Genomic DNA, 18,526 nt, shown 5'->3' with positions numbered 1-18,526 from the left:
CCCAGTTAGGATCTTTAACTGGGAAGTATTTATTTACCTATTTGTTGAAGTTCATTGTAACATTATTTTAGTAGAAAAGGAATTCCCAATCCCAATGGGAATATTTTGTTAGCTGAGTAAACCTTTATTTCAATGCTTCTTTTAACCCTACAAGTTCACTTCCTATGAAGCAGCAACATACTGTTACGCCCCGTCCCCTTTCCTCCATACTGTATGGGCGTCCCTTCCTAGGGACGGCAGACAGAACCTTTTTCACCAGAAACACCTTCTTCCCCTTTAAACTTAGAGACGCACGGGGGCGCAGCCCTGGGACCATGTGCTACCTTGACTCTGCCCACCGGTGCCACTCCTCAGTCCCCTTTTCGGCGTCAACTGGAACAGGCCGATTTCACCAGTGCTCCTGGGTTTATGTAATTCCACATACTCTTCCCCGGATTCTTTTCTTATCTTTGTCTTTTTTGTCATCTAGGTACTTTGTCCTCCAGCGTCACGCTCCTCCCTGGCGCATGTCGACTTCATTGGTCTTCAGCAGGTGTCCAGCCTGCGAGGGGCTCTTTCCTACATCTGACCCCCATGCTCTTTGCCTCTGCTGCCTTCGCCCTGACCACGGCTGGGAAGGTTGCACTGCGTGCGACGCCCTGACGCACGGAAGAACAGGCTAGCCAGGTGGTGGGAGCTCTTCGAAGGATCGCCTCCAGAGGACTTGAAGTTTGTCAAGCAGAGATCGAGGCCCAAAGGCGGGCCGTTATTTTCCATCGCACCTCGTAAAGGCAACTCCTTCCCGAGGAAACGCCCAAGCGGGAGGAACCCCTTGGGTTCTGTTACCAGCACACGCCCCAAGGCTAACAGAGCTACCGGCCTTCCGGTTGAGGGGTCTCCGGACCCTATCGGTATCAGTGCTGAGGGACCGCAAGGTTCTTCTACCGGGTCTACATCAGAGGGGCTACACCCTAGTACCGGCTCCATGTCTGAGGGGGGCGCCTTGATGCAGCACTACCTGCGTCAATGCCGAGGGCGATTGGCCTTCCAGGCCTAGACCTGAGATGCGGCGTCAATGCCGAGGGCGATTGGCCTTCCAGGCCTAGACCTGAGATGCGTCAGAGGCCTCATGTTCCAACACCAAGTGTCTTGAGGGAGGCTGTGCTCGTCCGATGCTCCTCCTAGGAACAGAGAAGGCTGGTGAACGAGTTTCAAGGTGGGACTGGTGTCAACCAGGTATGTGGCCTACAGTTTATCCATCAGCAGCGCAGGTCAGGTTTCCCCTGCTACCTAGATAGAGTGCGCTCCGGCCCCAGCAGCCCTCAGCCACTCCGTCAACATCCCTTGCCTCTGCTTCTGCCTCACTCTAAACCTCAGTCGTCCTCGGCCACCTCGTCCTCGGCGCTGCGAGGCATGGAGGAGAAGATCTTGGAGGCGTGCGGGAAGAAGCTGTACTGCAAAGCCTCTCTGCACTTGTTTGAAGCCAACGCGGGTGCCATGCTGGCAGCCGCTAACCAGAGATTGTGGCGGGAAATATCAGACTTCCTTCCGGAACTTCAGGTGCAGAGCCAGGCACGCTTCACTTCAAGGCAGGTCTAGGAGCATCCAGGCTGGTAGTGCAGGACATCATGGAGTCCACAGTGGCCCACATTCATACCTCTTGCCGGGCCCTCTGCATCGCCACGGACATGAGAAGGACGGCCTGACTTCGGGCTACTAAGTTTAACCCAGACGTCCAGGATCGCATATTGGGCCTTCCGTTCGAGGGTAGTGACCTCTTCCACTCTACCACTGACGAGGAATTAGATAGATTAAAAGAACAGCTTGGAGACTGTGAAGTCTTTATCTGCCCTGATGAAGGCCAAGGCTTATACCCAGTCGCATCAATGCTCTGACAAGGGGCAGGCTTTTGGGGGGGTTCCAGGGATTCCAGGAACGGAGGTCGAGACAGCCTGAATGCTCGCTGAGTCAGCACTGGCACAAGCAACAAAAAGGGGGGTGGTGTTGGGCATAATCCTGTGCAGTGCCCTTAGGGACCACTACACACAATTAAGACTACAGGTGGCAATACAAGTTTTACCTTTGGTACAAGCCTGTACTACTATGTTAAAGTGGTAGCAGTAGCGGAGCAGCCAGGCTTATCTCAAGAGTATGAGCGGTAGCAGAGATTACACAAAGGGACCACAATTACTGTGACTCAAGCAAACACTGACTCAAGGTTGCAGGTAAAAAATATTAGTACATTTATTTTTAAACCATTTGTTATAAACACAACACTTCTATTAATTCAAAAACCACACGTAAAATACACTACCAACAACCAATTCACTTTGTACAGTATAGCTCAAGGTAAGTACCCTGTGTTTTAACGGACCGGTGTTGTGAAACAAAAGACGTTACCGGGAATACACTTGCGATCACTTTTTGACTGTTCGGTTTTACTAAATAAACGCGTATCTGCGGCAAGAAATGTTACCGGGGCAAAACACACTTAGCACCTGAGATACCCAGAGAGAGTTGGGGGCAAAAATCATAGGCAATACTTTTGTCAAGGCAGACCGAATCAGAGAACACTCATGGACAGAAATTCAAGAGTCAATAGGCCGGAGCCAGTGTCAAGTGGAACCGGGTTCCTGTTGTCGAGGATCACACAGTCGGACAGTTCACAATTCAACTTAGCCAGGAGTACTTAAGATATTGTCAAACGAGGAAGCAAAAGTTATAAGGAGGGAAGACAAGGGCAAGCCTTGGAGATGAAAAAAAGGGATTCACCCTGATTCCTCAAGCAGGACACAGTACCTTACCCAATGACGAGGCTGGTGCCACGGCAGTTGTTCCTGGTAGTTTGCTGCAGACCCTCGGTTCCTGGTGCTTCGGGGTGAAGGAGGACGTCTGGAGGGGTCTGCACCACACAGGGATGAGGCCGTCAGCAGCAACAGTGAATAAAAGGAGCGCTCCTTAAAAACAGGAGAGGCTCTTCAGATGGCTATCCGGACCACTACAGCTGTGTGCAGCGATTTCGACCAAGAAGAGGATCCCCTGGCTGTAGGTGATCTGGTTATCCCCACCATGCTCAAGGGAAGAAGACTCCGGACTGGATCTTCTCTGGTCATTGAAGGGTAGATGGCTCAGGACGGGCCGGGATAGTTGCAGCAGCTGACCGCTTCTCTTCGGTTCCTTGTAGCTCCAGTGGCGACTGACTTCTAGCCCAAGAGACCTGCCTTTTATGTGAAAATCCCCCATTCACACAGCCTGGCTGTCATTCACGCAGCAGGGTGGTTGTCCAGCCCGGACAACCACCTCAGCCAATCATGGCAAAGTGCGACTTGGGTTTCCTAGGATACCCTGTGCAGGGGGTGACTACACCCCTCCCTCACATTCAGCCCACCTAGACACCCAGGCGCCTAGAGGTGGGCTTCCTGGCAGAAGCCCGCCAAAAGACTGAACAAAGAAGGCAAACCTGGTTTGCTGCGCAAAGTAAAACACAAGAAGGACTTTAACAAAAATAAATGGCGAATAAACCCAACCGGAGCCAAAAGAAAAAGTATTTGGTCAAACGGGTTTAAGTTCGAGGCTAATATAATAGCCTAAAACAGTAGCACGTTTATATAGTATAATCGCAGTAGAAAAGTTAGGGTAGATACCACTGCCACCAGCCAAGTCTAAATGTTAAAAGAACGAAACAATGCTCTAGGAGGTACAGATAAACAGGGCTAAGGATTAACCCCTTCCAGTACTCCATGTAAGATTGGGTTACTGGATCTGTGGTTAAATGACTAAAGTTAATGGCAACTTTACCCTTTTCTGGGGGACAGTAGTCAGCCCCAGAAATGGAGTCGGGTAGAAGCCTAAAAGACAACCCTGTGTCACTGCACTGAAGGTGCCGTGTAACACACAAAAGAAGGGGGCTACTGCAGAGTCCACAATCACAAAAAGCAGATGAAACACACATGGCAAAACATAGATAAGAGTGGGGGAAAATCTTGCACTCTTACCAAGTGAAAATAATAACTCCAGAAAATCCAGCAAAGCTGCTGGGGGACTCACTAGGTGAGGGAAATTAGCCATTGAATGATAATTCTCCCTAACAGGGGGGGGGGGGGGGGCAAGTGCTTCTTCCAGTCCCCCTCCTCAGCAGCAGCCTCAGACCGTAAAAAGGCAGGACGCGTCCCTTCGGGTCCGTATGTCTCCAGTGGGGGGCAGGCTTGCCGCTCACGTGCATTTCTGGCACAGAACTTCATGGAACCCTGGATCCTCTCTATAGTATCCAAGGGGTACCACCTAGCGATACCTCCTCCCTCCTACCCTCCACTCCTACTGATTAGGGCTGCAACTCTGGTGGCTGAGATCCGTTCGCTCGTCAAGAGCCAAGCAGTGGAAGAAGTGCCAGCCTCCGAGAGAGGCTTAGGCTTTTATTCCAGGATTTCCACCATACAAAAAAGATCCAGGCTGGCCTGAGAGTTGTGTTGTACCTGTCCACTTTCAACCTCTCCCTCCCTCTGCAGAAATTCAAGATGGTAACGCCAGCACTCGTTGCGGAGTCACTAGACAGGGGAGACTGGATGTGCTCCCTGGATCTGAGGGACGCCTACTTACACATCTCGATTTGGCAACCTCATTGCTCCTTCCTACGCTTCAGGATCATAGGCCGTCATTTCCAGTACAAGGTGCTACACTTTGGCCTCAACTCAGCCCCCAGGGTATTTACCAGACTCATGACTGCAGTGGCAGCCCTCCCCAGGGTCACCATGTCTATCCGTACCTGGACGACTGGCTCGTCAGGGCGAGATCCCTGGGGAGATTACCCATACTTCCTCCGCCTCACCTTCCTGGGCCTCATCTGGGATACCAATTCCGAGAAAGATTTTCCCTCTGAAAACAAGATTACAGCCATCAAGATGGCCTCTACGCGCTTCCTTACCAGGCCAGTGACTTCGGCTTGGTGGTACCAGCACCTACTGGGCATCAGTCCTCTTGGCCGTGTCGCACATGAGGCTCCAGGTGAGGTGAATGCTGCTGCACTTCGCAGCCTCATGGAATTAGGAGAAGGTCACACAAGCGGAGCTGGTCAGTATACCGCCTTCTCTCCACAAGGACCTCACGTGGTGGTCCAAGTACTGCTATCTGCGGACGGGCAGGCCATTCCGGCAGCCAGCTCCGCAGGTCACCATTACTATGGACTCCTCTCTAGAAGGCCGGGAAGCCACTCTGGACAGCCACAGCGTCCACAGTCTGGGCCCGGCAGGAGTCGCATATCAACTGGCTGGAGCTCAAAGCCATCTGGCTAGCCCTGAGGGCCTTTCTTCCGCTTGTCGAGGGCAAGACCTTCCTGATCCAGACCGACAACTCCACCAGCATGTACTCGCTGTGCACCCTAGTGGTCGGCATGTGGGAATGGGACCAGGAAAACATCTACCTCGGGCTGTCCACCTCCCGGAGGAGGCCAACTCTGAAGCAGACAGGCTCAGCAGTCTGGTGACAGCCAATTGCGAGTGGCAGTTGAACGACCAGGTGCTGCAAGTGGTTTTCAACACGTGGGTCCATCCCCAGGTGGATCTATTTGCCTCCTGGAAGAACGGGAAGTGCCAGCTGTTTGTGTCTTGGCAGGGACAGGGCCCCGGCTCCCTGTGCGACACCATGCAGATTCAGTGGGAGGGCATGACATCCTATGCCTTTCCTCCCACACCCCTGATCCCCAGGCTACTCCACAGGATAAAGGAGGCTTGTCACCTCAGTATCATAGTGATAGTGCCTTGATGGCCAGCAAGACTGTGGTTCTCCGAATTGCTCAGCCTCTCTGACAGACAACTCATTCACCTCCCGCTGGGCCCAGCACCTCTCCTGTCACAGCAGGGGGGGCAGGGTTCTCCACCCTGCTATTCAGAATCTTGCCCTCGCAGCGTGGTTCCTGAGCAGATCACCCTCCAAACCTGAGCCTATCTCTGGCTAACCGGGAGATTATACAGGGCGCTAGGAGCAAGGCCACTAGGAGCCAATACAGGAGTAAATGGAGCAGGTTCTGTCACTGGGCAGATTCTATGGAGCTAGACCCACTGAGGTGCACACTGGACGATGTGCTCTCTTTCTCAGCACACCTTGCCCACTCTGGTGTGCAGGTGGACATATGTCGCACCTATCTGGCAGCCATTGGAGCCTACAGGAATTCGGAGGTCGAGGTCTTCTCCTCTTCCAACCCGATTGTCAAGAAACATCTAATGGGCTTGTCCAGGCTTTACCTGCCCATCGGGAAGCCACATCCTGTGTGGGACCTCAATCTGGTGTTGGGCGCCTTGGCGTACAAACCCCTTCGAGCCAGTGGTGTCCGCGGACAACAGGCTGGTCACCGTCAAGACAGCTGTGCTAGTAGGACTCTCCTCCGCTTGCAGAGTCGGCGAGATCCAGGCTCTGGTGGCTTCAGAACCCTATACCACTTTCCACAGGGATAATGTGGTCCTGCCGGCTCACCCGGCGTTCTTACCTAAGGTACCCTCTGCTTTCCATCTGAACGAGGAAATAATCTTAAACCACTTTCTTTGCTGACCCCAAGGACGAGGCTCAGAGTCTTGCACTGTCTGGATGTCAGACGCACTCTGAAATTGTATCTGGATAGGACCAAGGGCTTCCGCAAGTCGGACGCACTTTTTGTCACCTTTGGGGGCTCCAGACCCGGTTATCGGGCATCCAAGGCTTCCATCGCAAGGTGGATGGTTGCGGCCATCAAGGAGGCCTATGAGCGGCAGCGCAAGCCGGTGCCAGCCAACATACACGCTCACGCAGTCGGAGCAACGGCCATCACATTCCAGCGGCAGGTTCGGTGGCAAGTCATAAGCAGAACAGCTACCTGGGCCACCCCTTCAGCTTTTTGTAAGCATTACTGTTTGGACGCCGGCTCGAAGTCAGACGCGGCCTTCGGACAGGTGGTTCTGAGGAACTTGTTTGCTTAAGGAGGGTCTCCTCTCCACCCTAGGGCTACATTCAGTTGTAATCGCCCATACAGTATGGAGGAAAGGGGACGGGACATAAGAGTAATTACAAGTTAATCACTGTAGTGACCAACGTACTTAGTCCACTTTCCTCCGTATATCCCACCATCCTCCCCCCTAATAATACTAGTGTCATTATGCAATGATAAATATTGTTGATGCATCAATGGGGACTGAGGAGTGGCGCCGGTGGGTGGAGTCAGGGTAAAATTTAAAGGGGAAGAAGGTTTTTCCGGTTAAAAATGGTTCCATCTCCCGTCCCTAGGAACGGACGCCCATACATTAAGGAGGAAAAGGGACTAAGAGTACATTAGTCACTACGGTGAGTAACTTTTAATTTATTGGAGGTATTGCCTTTGGCACTGCTCCAAGCGCGGCCATGTGGCTATGCGAGTGGAAGCGTGGATAGGCTCCAATGTGCAGGTTGTTGCCTATTTTTTATTGGGAGCCTTGTATTGGTCCAGAGTATTTGCTTGGATTTAGGGGTTTGACCTTGTTTGATATGTTGCTTTTACAGCCTTTACCAGTAGGGTTGAGTTCTCGTATTTACTTCTCATAGTCTGTTGCATTGAGCCTATCGGGGAAAGTGCTAGTGTAGAGTAAATGGCTTTGATTCTGACAAATCGGGTTCCGGACAATGGCGGTAAATCTTATTTGATTGCTCAGTTACAGCAATTGCTAGACATTTTGAAGAATGGGGTAAGCTTGTGAAATATAGCTTTCCTTTCAGATATTGAGGCCTATAAGAACATGCTTGACAAGTATTTTTGTTGACAATGATCATTTTAATCATATATTTCATACGTTTCCTCATTTGAGAGGATGCCCTTACCATTGAGACCTCTGTCTGAATTCACCTTTTCTAATGGACATGCGCTCTGAACCAAATAGCTTCCATTTTGGAAGACTGTTGGCCAGGACATATTGTAGGAAAACAAAGTAAGTGAGCAGCTCTTTTTGTTATATGGTTGTATGTCTTGGCAAAGTGATGCTTTAGGTACTGTGGAGGGTTGGAAGAAGGAGGCAGACTAGAATTTGCCATTCGCAAGAAACGTTTATTGAAAATAAGAAAATGCCTCACTTTCCCTAAGCTACGGGTTTCCATACCTAACACAACTAACTAGGGTACTCGTCGTCAGTATAGAAGTCAAAAGTAAGTCTGCTTTACAACCAAACCTAAGCTGCTCTGACTCCCTTCTCCTGGGGCTGCTTTCTCAGCATGTCCCAATCAATATAGACTCTTCAGATAGTTCTTGCCTATCTCTCGTAAGAGTTTGTTCGGCTAATTTATCAGACTTTGCCACGCCCCTTTTTTCCACTTTATCTTGGTTCAAGTCCCTCTGTACATATGCTCTGATACCTTGAAGTTCCTTTACTCTGTCCTTGTCATATGAAATTGAAAGTCTCTGACGCCAACGTATGTCATCTCCTTAGCACAGCTCGTAGTCCTCTTATGTCTTGGCTTTTTACTGGGAAGAGTATGATGTACCCAGTGATGATTTTCGCACTTGTGGTAAATTTTGGTCTCTCACTGGGCCGAGGTATGCTGAGCCCAATAATGATTCTCACTCTTATTAGCTTGACTTTCACTGGGACGAGGATGATGAACCCAGTAATTATTTCCACTATTCTTCTCTATTTCTATCACCAGTGTACGTTTCTCCCTCTCCTTGAAAACGTGTCTCACTGGGACGATTATGATTACTCCAATCTATAGATGCGTTCTTCCAGGGTGCTTCTAGGCGAGTGGTCTCTGCTTTGGTTAGGGGGTTCTCTCTCTCTTCCCGGTCCGGCCACCACATCCCTCCTGAGACAGGATTCAACTTTGGAGGCTCTCTAGCTTTCTCCTCAAAGAGTGCAGCTCGGGCACCTGTTCTCTCAAGCTCCTCTCCAGCTTGGGAAGCAGCGTTTCCCTATGTTCACCACCATCCCTCCAGCAGCTGGTTTGAAACTCCCGGGTCTCTCTCTCCTCCCACTTTTATGATGCTTCACCAGCCTTTCGTGGTCCTTCTTCTGTGTCTGTCATATTCGTTATAACTCCATTGGTTTTCTTCGTCTCAGTACCAAGCAGGTACTTTCCTTCACAAACAACATCACATTAGCAGATGTGTAAGGATGCTTCCTGTTTTCTCCCAACAGGGTTTAAATTGTTGGGTTGTTGAGTGAGTTGGGAAGGGAGTTCCTCGTCGGAACTGGATTTCTTGTCCCAATTGAGGTAGTCTCTCACGGTGAGGTTATGCTTGCCTCTACCCCTAGGGAGGTTATCGTGTACAGGTAGGTATCACGTCCCTAGCCTCACAAGGAAGGCCCCCCCCTGGGAAGAAGTGACGGAATCCCGTTATTCGTCTCAAACAACATCCTGTCAGATTTCCACACTAAAGTAATTTGTTTTCGAGTATCATTATTCGTACTCTACGAAGGACCTTATTTGGAATTCCTCCTAGGTGGACCTGCTCTCTCTAGCTCTTTTTTTATCGACTAGGTTTATCTTTCAGTGGACAGATTGAAATACACAACAAAGCTACTATGGCAATGTGGATTATTTCCCATGTTAGCCATTGCTGCACAGTCTTCTCAGTTCCACACCTCCATATGGGAGCTGTGCACAACAATGCTTTGAAGCAAACTTGAATGCAATGTCTAAGGTATTACAAAACTCTAAATCCCACAGGTAAGGTAATTTGTTAGGTTGTCCTCAACATGTGGGCAATACAGCTGGCCAGTATGAGTCGTCTCTGCAAGCAGGGTAAGGAATTTGGATTAACCAGTTTGAGATTTCCAGGAACTCCAGTGTCTTCCAGTGCTGATGCTCCATTTGATCAATACACTCTTGGTAACGTGTTTGCCTGAATACTAGATGGCTGATGTTGTCCATCTTGCTCACTTTAGTGCCCTTGTTTATTAAACTGTCCTGTTGGTTCAGAATAATAGAGCGAAAGGTACGAGTATTCTATGCTTGCTAGTTTGTTAGCAATGGCCAGCTTCTTTCTCTCCCTTAGCTGTCTGTCAACTGGCTAGCTTTTTTAAGGAACAGGACATATCCAGGATGATAGTTTAACCTTACAATGATGGACATTTGGGCTATTAGCTATATTAGCTACGCATAGCTTGAGTTGTAATGGTTTATTAAGCCGTTTCTGGGCCCTTTACATTATTGCCACACCATTGATAAGTAGGAGACTGCTTAGGCCTAGAAATGCATAAGTCTGCAACTATGTAACTTTAACCTCCAGCTTGCTCTATTACAAGAACAAGTAAGAAAAGGTGTAGAACTAGAAACAAGCCCTTGAAATGGCCCACAATTTTACTTTGAAGTATTTATTGATAGAGCTTTGTACATTCATCTTTGTGGGGTTTTATTGGCTGTTATTGTATCAGTCTGTTGTGAAGATTATTATTTCACATATCGTTTTGGTTCCTCTTTCTTTACACTACTGTGGCCTATCATGTTAAATGCATAAATGGTTTTTCCAGTTCTTGGGAGAAAACACAGAAATTTAAAAATAGTGGTTAAATCTCATCAGTGATGCTATATTGATTTCCGAATGAATTGTTGGCCAAAAAATACCTAAGATTTCAATCTTTGCATGTAAAATCCCCCACTTCTAAAAGTAAGCTTGAAAGTGCTGAAAAGACACCAATTATTTTTGCTCTTTAATTGCATTTTGTTGTAGACAAACATGTATGCGAAACATGACATTCATAACCGTTCTCTGCATCTCATTCCAGAATAATACAGGGACGTCCCTTTCCCTAGACTCATGGATCTGTCTTTGGGGCGACTAGATTTAGGTTGAAAAATCTAAGTTTAATTTGGAAGAGTATGTGGGCTGGAGTTCAATAAAAGAAGCAGTCTGTTTCATGGAGTGGGTTGCTGTGGCTTGAAGCACAGGGGTTATAAAAACTGTTTCAAAATAAATTGCTGTTAGCTGCTTGACATTAAGAGTAGGTGGCAGCATTTTGGAGGTCAGAGGGTATAATTATACTATGCTATATTAAAGATGAGACTGAGGAGTTTAAAGTGACTTGCACATTTGACAGGATTCCAGTGAACTTTGGGTCGCTTGCTGTAAAAAAGTACTATTTGTTGACATTCTTAAAATAGTACTCCAAACCTTTTGTAGATGAATAAGCAGGACTCTTAATAATCACAACTTTAATCCTTGGCCATAAGGTATAAAGTGTGTTTGTGTTTATGTCTTTTTGGCGTACAAGCAAAAGAGGGGGCCGGGATTTAAATATGCTTCCAACCTTCCTGGATCGCTGCTAAAGGAACAGAAGCCAAATCGAGACAATACAGAAGTTCTGGTTCTGGAAGATGAAAAAAGAAAAGTAGAACTGGAGGACACTCCCATACAGACACCTGAAGACCTTACCAAACAGAAACCCATAGATTCTATCCTGAAGAGAAAATCTGATGAAGTGCACTTGAGAAGGAAACGAAAATCCGAGAAACCCCAAGAGCCTGGTGTTAGGAAACGGGTACGAGAATTTTATGTTGCAATGGTTTAAATATGTTGCATCTTCAAGGGGCTGTGCTTCTTTCCTGACTATCGTGCGCTAGAGTAATAAGAAGGGGAACTTTTAGCTGTTTATATGTTGATATGGTAGATAACCAGAAGTTACGCACTCATGGCCACTAGCTTTAATGTTTCATTACCCTGCTGAGTTTAAAGTGTAATGTAGAGGGGAACGTCTATAGACAGCTAGGGTAGACTAGATAGGTGGTTGTGGTGTGTGCTTCCCCTTCGAGTGATGCAGTGAATAACCCTGATCTGACATTTCCCTTCTCTATTGATGTATGTCTCATTATCATGTAGTGGCACTCATTCTGTTAGACATGTTTCTACTGCCTGTGATGATTGAAATGTAATAGATGGGAGAAGTGTACATGTGCTTTGCAGTGCTTGACAAAAAAACTCACTGGATGTGATGAAGAGAAAATTCTAAACACTAACTATTTAGCAGGATTTCAGACCCAGGGATCAGCACGGGATAGGTTTTAACCGCATAGCACCAAGAAAAGACAACCCTTTTATACCACTTAGTCTTGAATTTGGAAAGAACTTTGTTAGTCTGTTGGTCTTGCCACTGGGGAAAACCCTAGATGCGTGTATATTTATAAGATTTAAAATTGCTAGCCAAATGTAAAGTATCCCTCACTTAGCTTAGTACTGAGTAGCACATTATTTTGATATAGAGCAAATAGTAGCTTTAGTGTGCCACGGTTGAGTCTAAAATCTCGATAGCGGAAAGGATAGAGCAAAGAATTTGGCTTCTGTCAACCCGGTTTGCTGTAGAGACACCCATTTTTCACTTCCACTTCCTCGCGGGATAGTTTTGTCTATTAGCGGGATTGACTCAAAGGTTAGCTAAGCACCCGATGTTCCCTAGAGTCCTTGCAAGAAATGGTACAGAGATGCTATGCACGCTTCAGATTAAACGAGCTTCACCCCTTCCTGATGATGCATTCCCCATGCCTCTTTGCTTGTTCCCTCTGAAGTAGCAAAGTAGTACTCTATTGTCTGCTCCAAGTGGCTGTCTCTAGCTTCCTCATCCGCAAAAAGCCTCCTGCCTTTTCACATGCCAGTTTAGAGGGTTGTCAGCCTGCTGATTTCCCATATCTCCCTCTTTACTTCAGTTAGTGAGTGCTTGGGACGGTTAGGTTAGGATTGTGAAATAGAGCTCTTTTTGTTGCTACATTTTCTAGGAAATTAGGTCATTAGCCTTGGTTGCTGATATATTGGCTCCTTTAAGTTTCCAATTTCTGGAAATTGTGATCCAAGCAGGAGACTGAAATGCTTATATAGCACCTAAATAATTCAAATTGGTGCGATTTCCTCAGCCTCTCTGGCAGACGTGCATGTCCACTGCATACCACTGCCTTGCTTCATATTTTGTTATCCCCATTTTTGACTGCCTCTGCACCTGGTTCAAGATGTGTGTAGTTTGAGAGGGGCAATTTCTGATTACAGCCCCCCCTTCCTATTCTCCTACTTCCGGACCTGCACCGGTTTCTTAGATATCTTTAGTTTTCCCATCCCATTTTTTCCTCAAATATGTTGACTATACATGGAAGAGTAAAGCGTGGCAATGGTAGTTTACGAGAGAAACTACATTTAAGATTCATCCAAACCACCTCCATGTCCTTCAATATTCTTCATTGCTCCCTCTTTTTTCCATCAACCTCTGTTTCCTAATCTTACAAAGTTTCCTCTCTTTTCCTCAGCTGCCAAAGTAAATAAGAGTTATGCCGGGTGGCTTAAAACCACTCTGGGACTGAATCAGTTGAAAAACATTTTCTTGGGTACTGATGCCCTGACATTGTGTGAATTGGAACAGGCATTGAACACGGGAAGAGCACACTTTGTCAATTTTTGGTTGGGACCCCTTTTCGCTGACTTTAACACTCCACCATTCTGACACTATATGCTAAGAGCTCCCTTTGTTTTGTGTTATCCACCCACTAATACAGGTATTCATCCAACCACTCCTGGAAGAGAACAAATCAAGGTATTTAACTAGTCTTGGGTGGTGTTGTCTGTGGTATCTGCCTCCGGACACCAAGCTGTTCTCTGCAGTCTGTTTGAAACTTTAATTTGTCTCCACTATAATTACTTAGCCTCCCTGGGCTGTTTTACGATTCCAAGTTAAGAATTTAAAATGCTCCAACGTAAGAGGAAAACTAATTTCATTACTAGAGCAATCTTGGAAGACCCCCCCCCCCCCCCCCCAAAAATAGCCAGTTTGTTCTTCAGTAGCTCCAGTGTTACCACATTTTTGTAATGTGAAAGGAGCCTCTAAACTCAGAACTGTACTGAGCTCCTTTTCATGCGACTAAGCACAATTCCAAGCATGTTGCATCCCCTTACATAAGTAGTTTAGGGATAAAAAGAACAATAGCTCTGGGCAATAACTTGTTTATTTCTTGCACCCATGTAAAAATAGAGCCTTCTGTTGACGTCTATCCTATTCTTGTTTGGACTGTATATATATAAGGGTCCACAACACTGTAGTAAAGACGGATATTCACAGGATGCACTGATTTCAGTCTAAATTGCATGTTGCACAGTATCCTGTTTTTTTAATGTCATGATGCAAATAAGATCCAGTAGCGGGCAGGTATGTGATCAGTAAGAACAGACCATTTCCTGCTCTATAAAATTACTTTGCATATTTATGGAGGGTGTCAATTGTGTGCAGGATTAAGATAATGAGCAGTAGTAAACCAGTGATGGAAAGGGGGTTTGAAAAAGTGTGACCTGTGATAGATTGGAGATGCATGGAAAGCAGGTACATTTTTAGCCCAACAGATATTGCGAAGCGGTGTTAAGATGAGAGTCCTGGAAGTGCTTTCAAACTATTCTGATCATTTTTTAAATCCGGTCCTCCATGAGATGGCAGGCTCCAGAACCGGGGCTTGTTTGAGCATGCCTATAACAACAAGCACTTCATAGGCCTTGTCCATTGTGAAGACACATGTGTGTCAGAAGGAGAACAAATGCTTCTATTTGTTGATACCTTGACTAATGTTTTGGGGCAAAGTTGCAAGATATCCAAATCCCAAATTAAACATGCATTATATGCCAACTAAACTCAAAGACACAGCCTGCATTAATATCAGAAATAGAAAATTATTATTCCACATTACAAAAACAGTAGTAGATGTAAAACAGAGAATCACAGAACATAAAGTGATCCATACAAAAAACACACATTCTTAGTCAGTCTAAAGTCAAAAAGGAAGAAAAAAACAAAACCATTTGTCATACTTTGGAGATGTTGATCTATATAGACCATGTAACTAGGCCACACATAAGCAAAGAAATAGTGTCACACTTAAGCAAAAACACTGTGTAGATGAATGGATAGACAAGACACAGTGTGAGCGACCTAAAAAGATGGTCTCATAAACGTACAACAAAAAGGCAGGTTACAAAAACCTTGCTTTAACAAAACAGTTTGTTTGCGATTAAATCAAAGCAAAACAATTCAGCAATTATAACGTCAGAGTTACACTCTGGACATTTTGTAAAGTGCAATTTCCATTTCAAAGTACAATAACCTAGTCCAATTGTCCGTCTTGTGAAGGTGAAGACAGCTTGAAAAATTGTGAATTTCCTTGTGTGCGGCTGAAGGCCGTGACATTTTCCTTAACATAGCATACCAATGTTAATGCGACAGAATTTCCTTGTATACGGCTGGAGGCCGTGACATTTTCCTTAACATAGCATACTAATGTCAATGCGCTAATTGCTTAAAGGGAAACCCCCATTGTGAAGACACATGCATTCAATAGAGGTTTTAATGCCTTCTAATTAAGTCTGCATAAAGAAGTGGGTGTTAAGATATGTTTACATTTAAGAATCATGCAGTTCACTTTAGACATTACATGCAACTTTTATTAAGAAAAAGGAAAGGGAGTTCTCTGGAGGGGTATTATACCTACTTTGTGTGATTGGTGTAGACTTACCATGTGGCTTTCTTAAGGGTGGTGCATTGCCCAAACGCTATGCTTGCTATCCTTCAACAAGATGAAACCTATATTAAACAGACCTGTAATTAGTCATAAAACCGTGATTGAGGCCAATAAATGTGAAACGATATGTTTTACTTCATGGAAAAATCAAGAAGTGAAATTCAGTTAACATAAGTTCACATTTACATTGATCCGTTATCTTCAAGGGTTATTGCAAAGAATGAGCTTGTATAAGCCATTTAAAGTCTGCTGTTATTCAGGCAGATGTTTTTCTATATATGTGTGTGCGTGTGTGATTCAACACCTTTCTTTAACCTTTAACTTTCTATGGAAGGGTTGGTGGAACCATTGAGTCTACAACAAATAAGGCAACTAAACTGCAAGCGTCAGGAAGGGTTAATGGAAAATTTCTCAAGAGTCTACATACAAGAATACTGGTCTTTTCCAGGGTTGTCTATATAAATGTCTCAAGAGTCTCAGTCCCACTTTTGTATCTCCTTGCCTACTTCTTGGCAATCTCCTACCAGCAAAATATTCTAACCTCCATTAGAGTTTTTGTCCGACTGTGGCTGTGTTACCCTCTAGTCAAGGGGCACCTTCCTGGGTCAAGAATATAGCACCCAGCTCAAGTCTTCTTGGTGACTTTCTCTTTCTTGCGAGTTTGTCCGCTCCCAGAATGCCCTTAGCTCTCTTTTTCAAGGCTGGTTTCTCACTGTGTCCGAGATCTAGCTCTCGGTACAGCTATGTGTTCTTTGAAGTCTCTCGCTTAATTCTAGAGTTCTTCTTCCTAGTAATCCTCTGCTTCTCCCCAGTGTTCTCCAGCTCCATCTCTCTGGTCTTACTCCTTCACTCGCCATCACATTGCTGAAGTTTGGTGCCCTACTTTTATATCCCTTCCCCTGATCCCTAATTGTCTCAGGTGTTTTCTATTTCTCAGATCAAGTCTTCAAAAAGGTAGGTGGGTATTTTTAAGTCAGGAGCAGAGTCCTACATGTCCTGTGACTCCTCGATGACTGTCCCTCGCACTCTGGGCAGCTCCCCCCCACCTCCCATCATGCCACGCCAGTAGCCTTACCGTTCACTGGTGGTGTTTCTACTGGTGAACGCTATCTGTACGGTCTTCTTTCCATGTGCCATTTCTCTAGCTTTTGTGTGAACTGTAGCACACCAATTTGCACTCCTCTATTCTGCAGTTATCTGCAGGATTTTTTGCCAGTTGCTGATTCCCCTTAAATATGCATTTTCATGATTGCCATCTACCCAAGAACTGGTTAATTCTCCATGGCCAGCTCCTTTGCACCCTACCCACCTAAGTTTATCTTCTTTTTGTATACTTTTATTGAATACATGTTTCCGTTGGATTTACCTGAACAGGTAGTCCAAATAGCATGTAAATGATCCTTTCACTTTCAATGGTGGTCGTCTTGTTTGATGCCTTGATGGTCATATCTCTTAAAAGGGACGCAGAGCCAGTATCTCTTTCCGTCACCTGGGGCTATTTAATCTGCTAAAACAGGTGGTAGCTTGTTTAGAAATGTAAGCATCTCTTAAGTTTGATGGAGAGGTTGGGATATATTAGACCATTTGATAACTGTGTGATAGTGTAGTTTGCTAATATACAACCAGAGGCACAGTGTGGATATGTTTTCAGCCTGTTCGTAATGCCACCAGGGGCCTCTGGTTCCACCACTATTTAAGTTTTTTTTTTTGCACACGCCACCCTCTTCTTTCACGACTATCCGATAAGGACGGCATGTGACAATAATGCAGTTATTTCCAAAGATTTTTTATGATTCTAAAACTAAAATGCTCTTTTGTTTGGGTTGTCCATGTAAGACGTACTGTAGCCAGCACAGCATCCTAACAATACCAAATCATTACTTTGGGTACCCTGTGAGCCCCTTATGCATATCTGCGTGGCACGTTTATGCCTTTTTGAAACCTAGGTTTTCCAGTGTGGCTATGCTGGCTGAAGTGAGAAAGAGAAGACTACTGAACAGCATTGTAGGAATCGAAGATAGGCGTGAAAGATGTGAAACTTGGAGTACAGCTGAGTAGTTTCTCCTAGTCTCAGAAGTGTGCCACCTGTGCTTGATTTATGACCAGTCTGTTCATCTATATTTTCATGGATCTACACGCTGGCCCTATGCATCTTTTGTTCAAATTCTTGTTCCAGGATTGTGCTTGATCTGACCCCATACCACCTGTGTGCATTGTCCTGTTGTGCCATGCAGTTAAAGAAGGTATACAAGAAAAATAGGTTCCTAGAAACTCCAGTGTATCCCGAGCCCAAATACTCCCTATTTTAAATTTCAAGTAGATGTTTGCAGTATCTTCGTGTAGTTTATGTACCTCTAGACAGTCTAATTGGGGAGTTATATTTGTGGTTTGTTGGGATGTCATTTTTATTTATTATTGATGTTCAGTCTCAGTTTAAAATGTTATTTTATTTTTCTAACAGACACTTGGAATAATGAATGGCTGTCGTTGTTGAGCCCTACTCATGTTGTACTTAATGCATGGCAAAGAAGTAGCCTAATTTTAAGTTTAAAAAGAAACCCTATTTCTCATTGATATGCTGCTAAAGGCCTTTGGCCTCAAGCACAGTCATTTTCCGATTGCCTCTCCCTTGCCACTAGAAACAGCTATTGAACACTGGCATTTGGCCTATTGGTTGATCAAAAGAAATATTGCCCCGTGTGGCATATACTTAGTCAATCTGGCCTTTCCATTGCCCACATACTGTAGTGTACTCCGCCTAACAGTAGTCTTAAAAACTCAATTCAGATTTTTTTCTGCTGCTGTAAAGTTAAAATATCAACCTTGTAGTAGGCATTAACCGATTTAATGAGTGTACTGTGAGTGATCAACTGCTCCGCCATTCGTCATTTACAATACTGTTATTGCCTCATAATGGTTACTTTACTGTGGTGTTCTCGTTATGTTAACTGCCTTCGTTCATTTGGTATTTTCATTATTCTTAGGCCATTATCCTACCTTTGAGTGTTCTCTGCAGGCAACATTTCCTAAAAAGGGTAAGCCTGCCAAAAAGCCTGATTTTCATTTATGGATTTTAAACCAATGA

At 45.5% G+C, this 18,526-nt stretch overlaps 1 protein-coding gene across 8 annotated transcripts in view; it reads left to right on the top strand.

Moving 5' to 3' along the window:
• KDM2B (lysine demethylase 2B) overlaps positions 1 to 18,526 on the top strand; it is a 1,898,564-nt gene that overhangs the window by 1,638,733 nt on the left and 241,305 nt on the right. For 3 of the 8 annotated variants that reach the window (XM_069619581.1, XM_069619577.1, XM_069619579.1), the window contains 2 exons: positions 11,170 to 11,444; positions 18,426 to 18,476. The exons of 2 other annotated variants lie outside the window; for them this stretch is intronic. In XM_069619581.1, the coding sequence (XP_069475682.1) occupies positions 11,170 to 11,444; positions 18,426 to 18,476 (326 nt within the window). The remainder of the gene's footprint in view (positions 1 to 11,169; positions 11,445 to 18,425; positions 18,477 to 18,526) is intronic. 3 more of the 8 variants (XM_069619578.1, XM_069619580.1, XM_069619582.1) reach the window with 2 other exon arrangements.

The sequence above is a fragment of the Ambystoma mexicanum genome, chromosome 10 (assembly GCF_040938575.1).
Source record: "Ambystoma mexicanum isolate Mex_15411 chromosome 10, UKY_AmexF1_1, whole genome shotgun sequence".
NCBI classification, from domain to species: domain Eukaryota; kingdom Metazoa; phylum Chordata; class Amphibia; order Caudata; family Ambystomatidae; genus Ambystoma; species Ambystoma mexicanum.
This window is presented reverse-complemented; position numbering and strand designations above follow the sequence as displayed.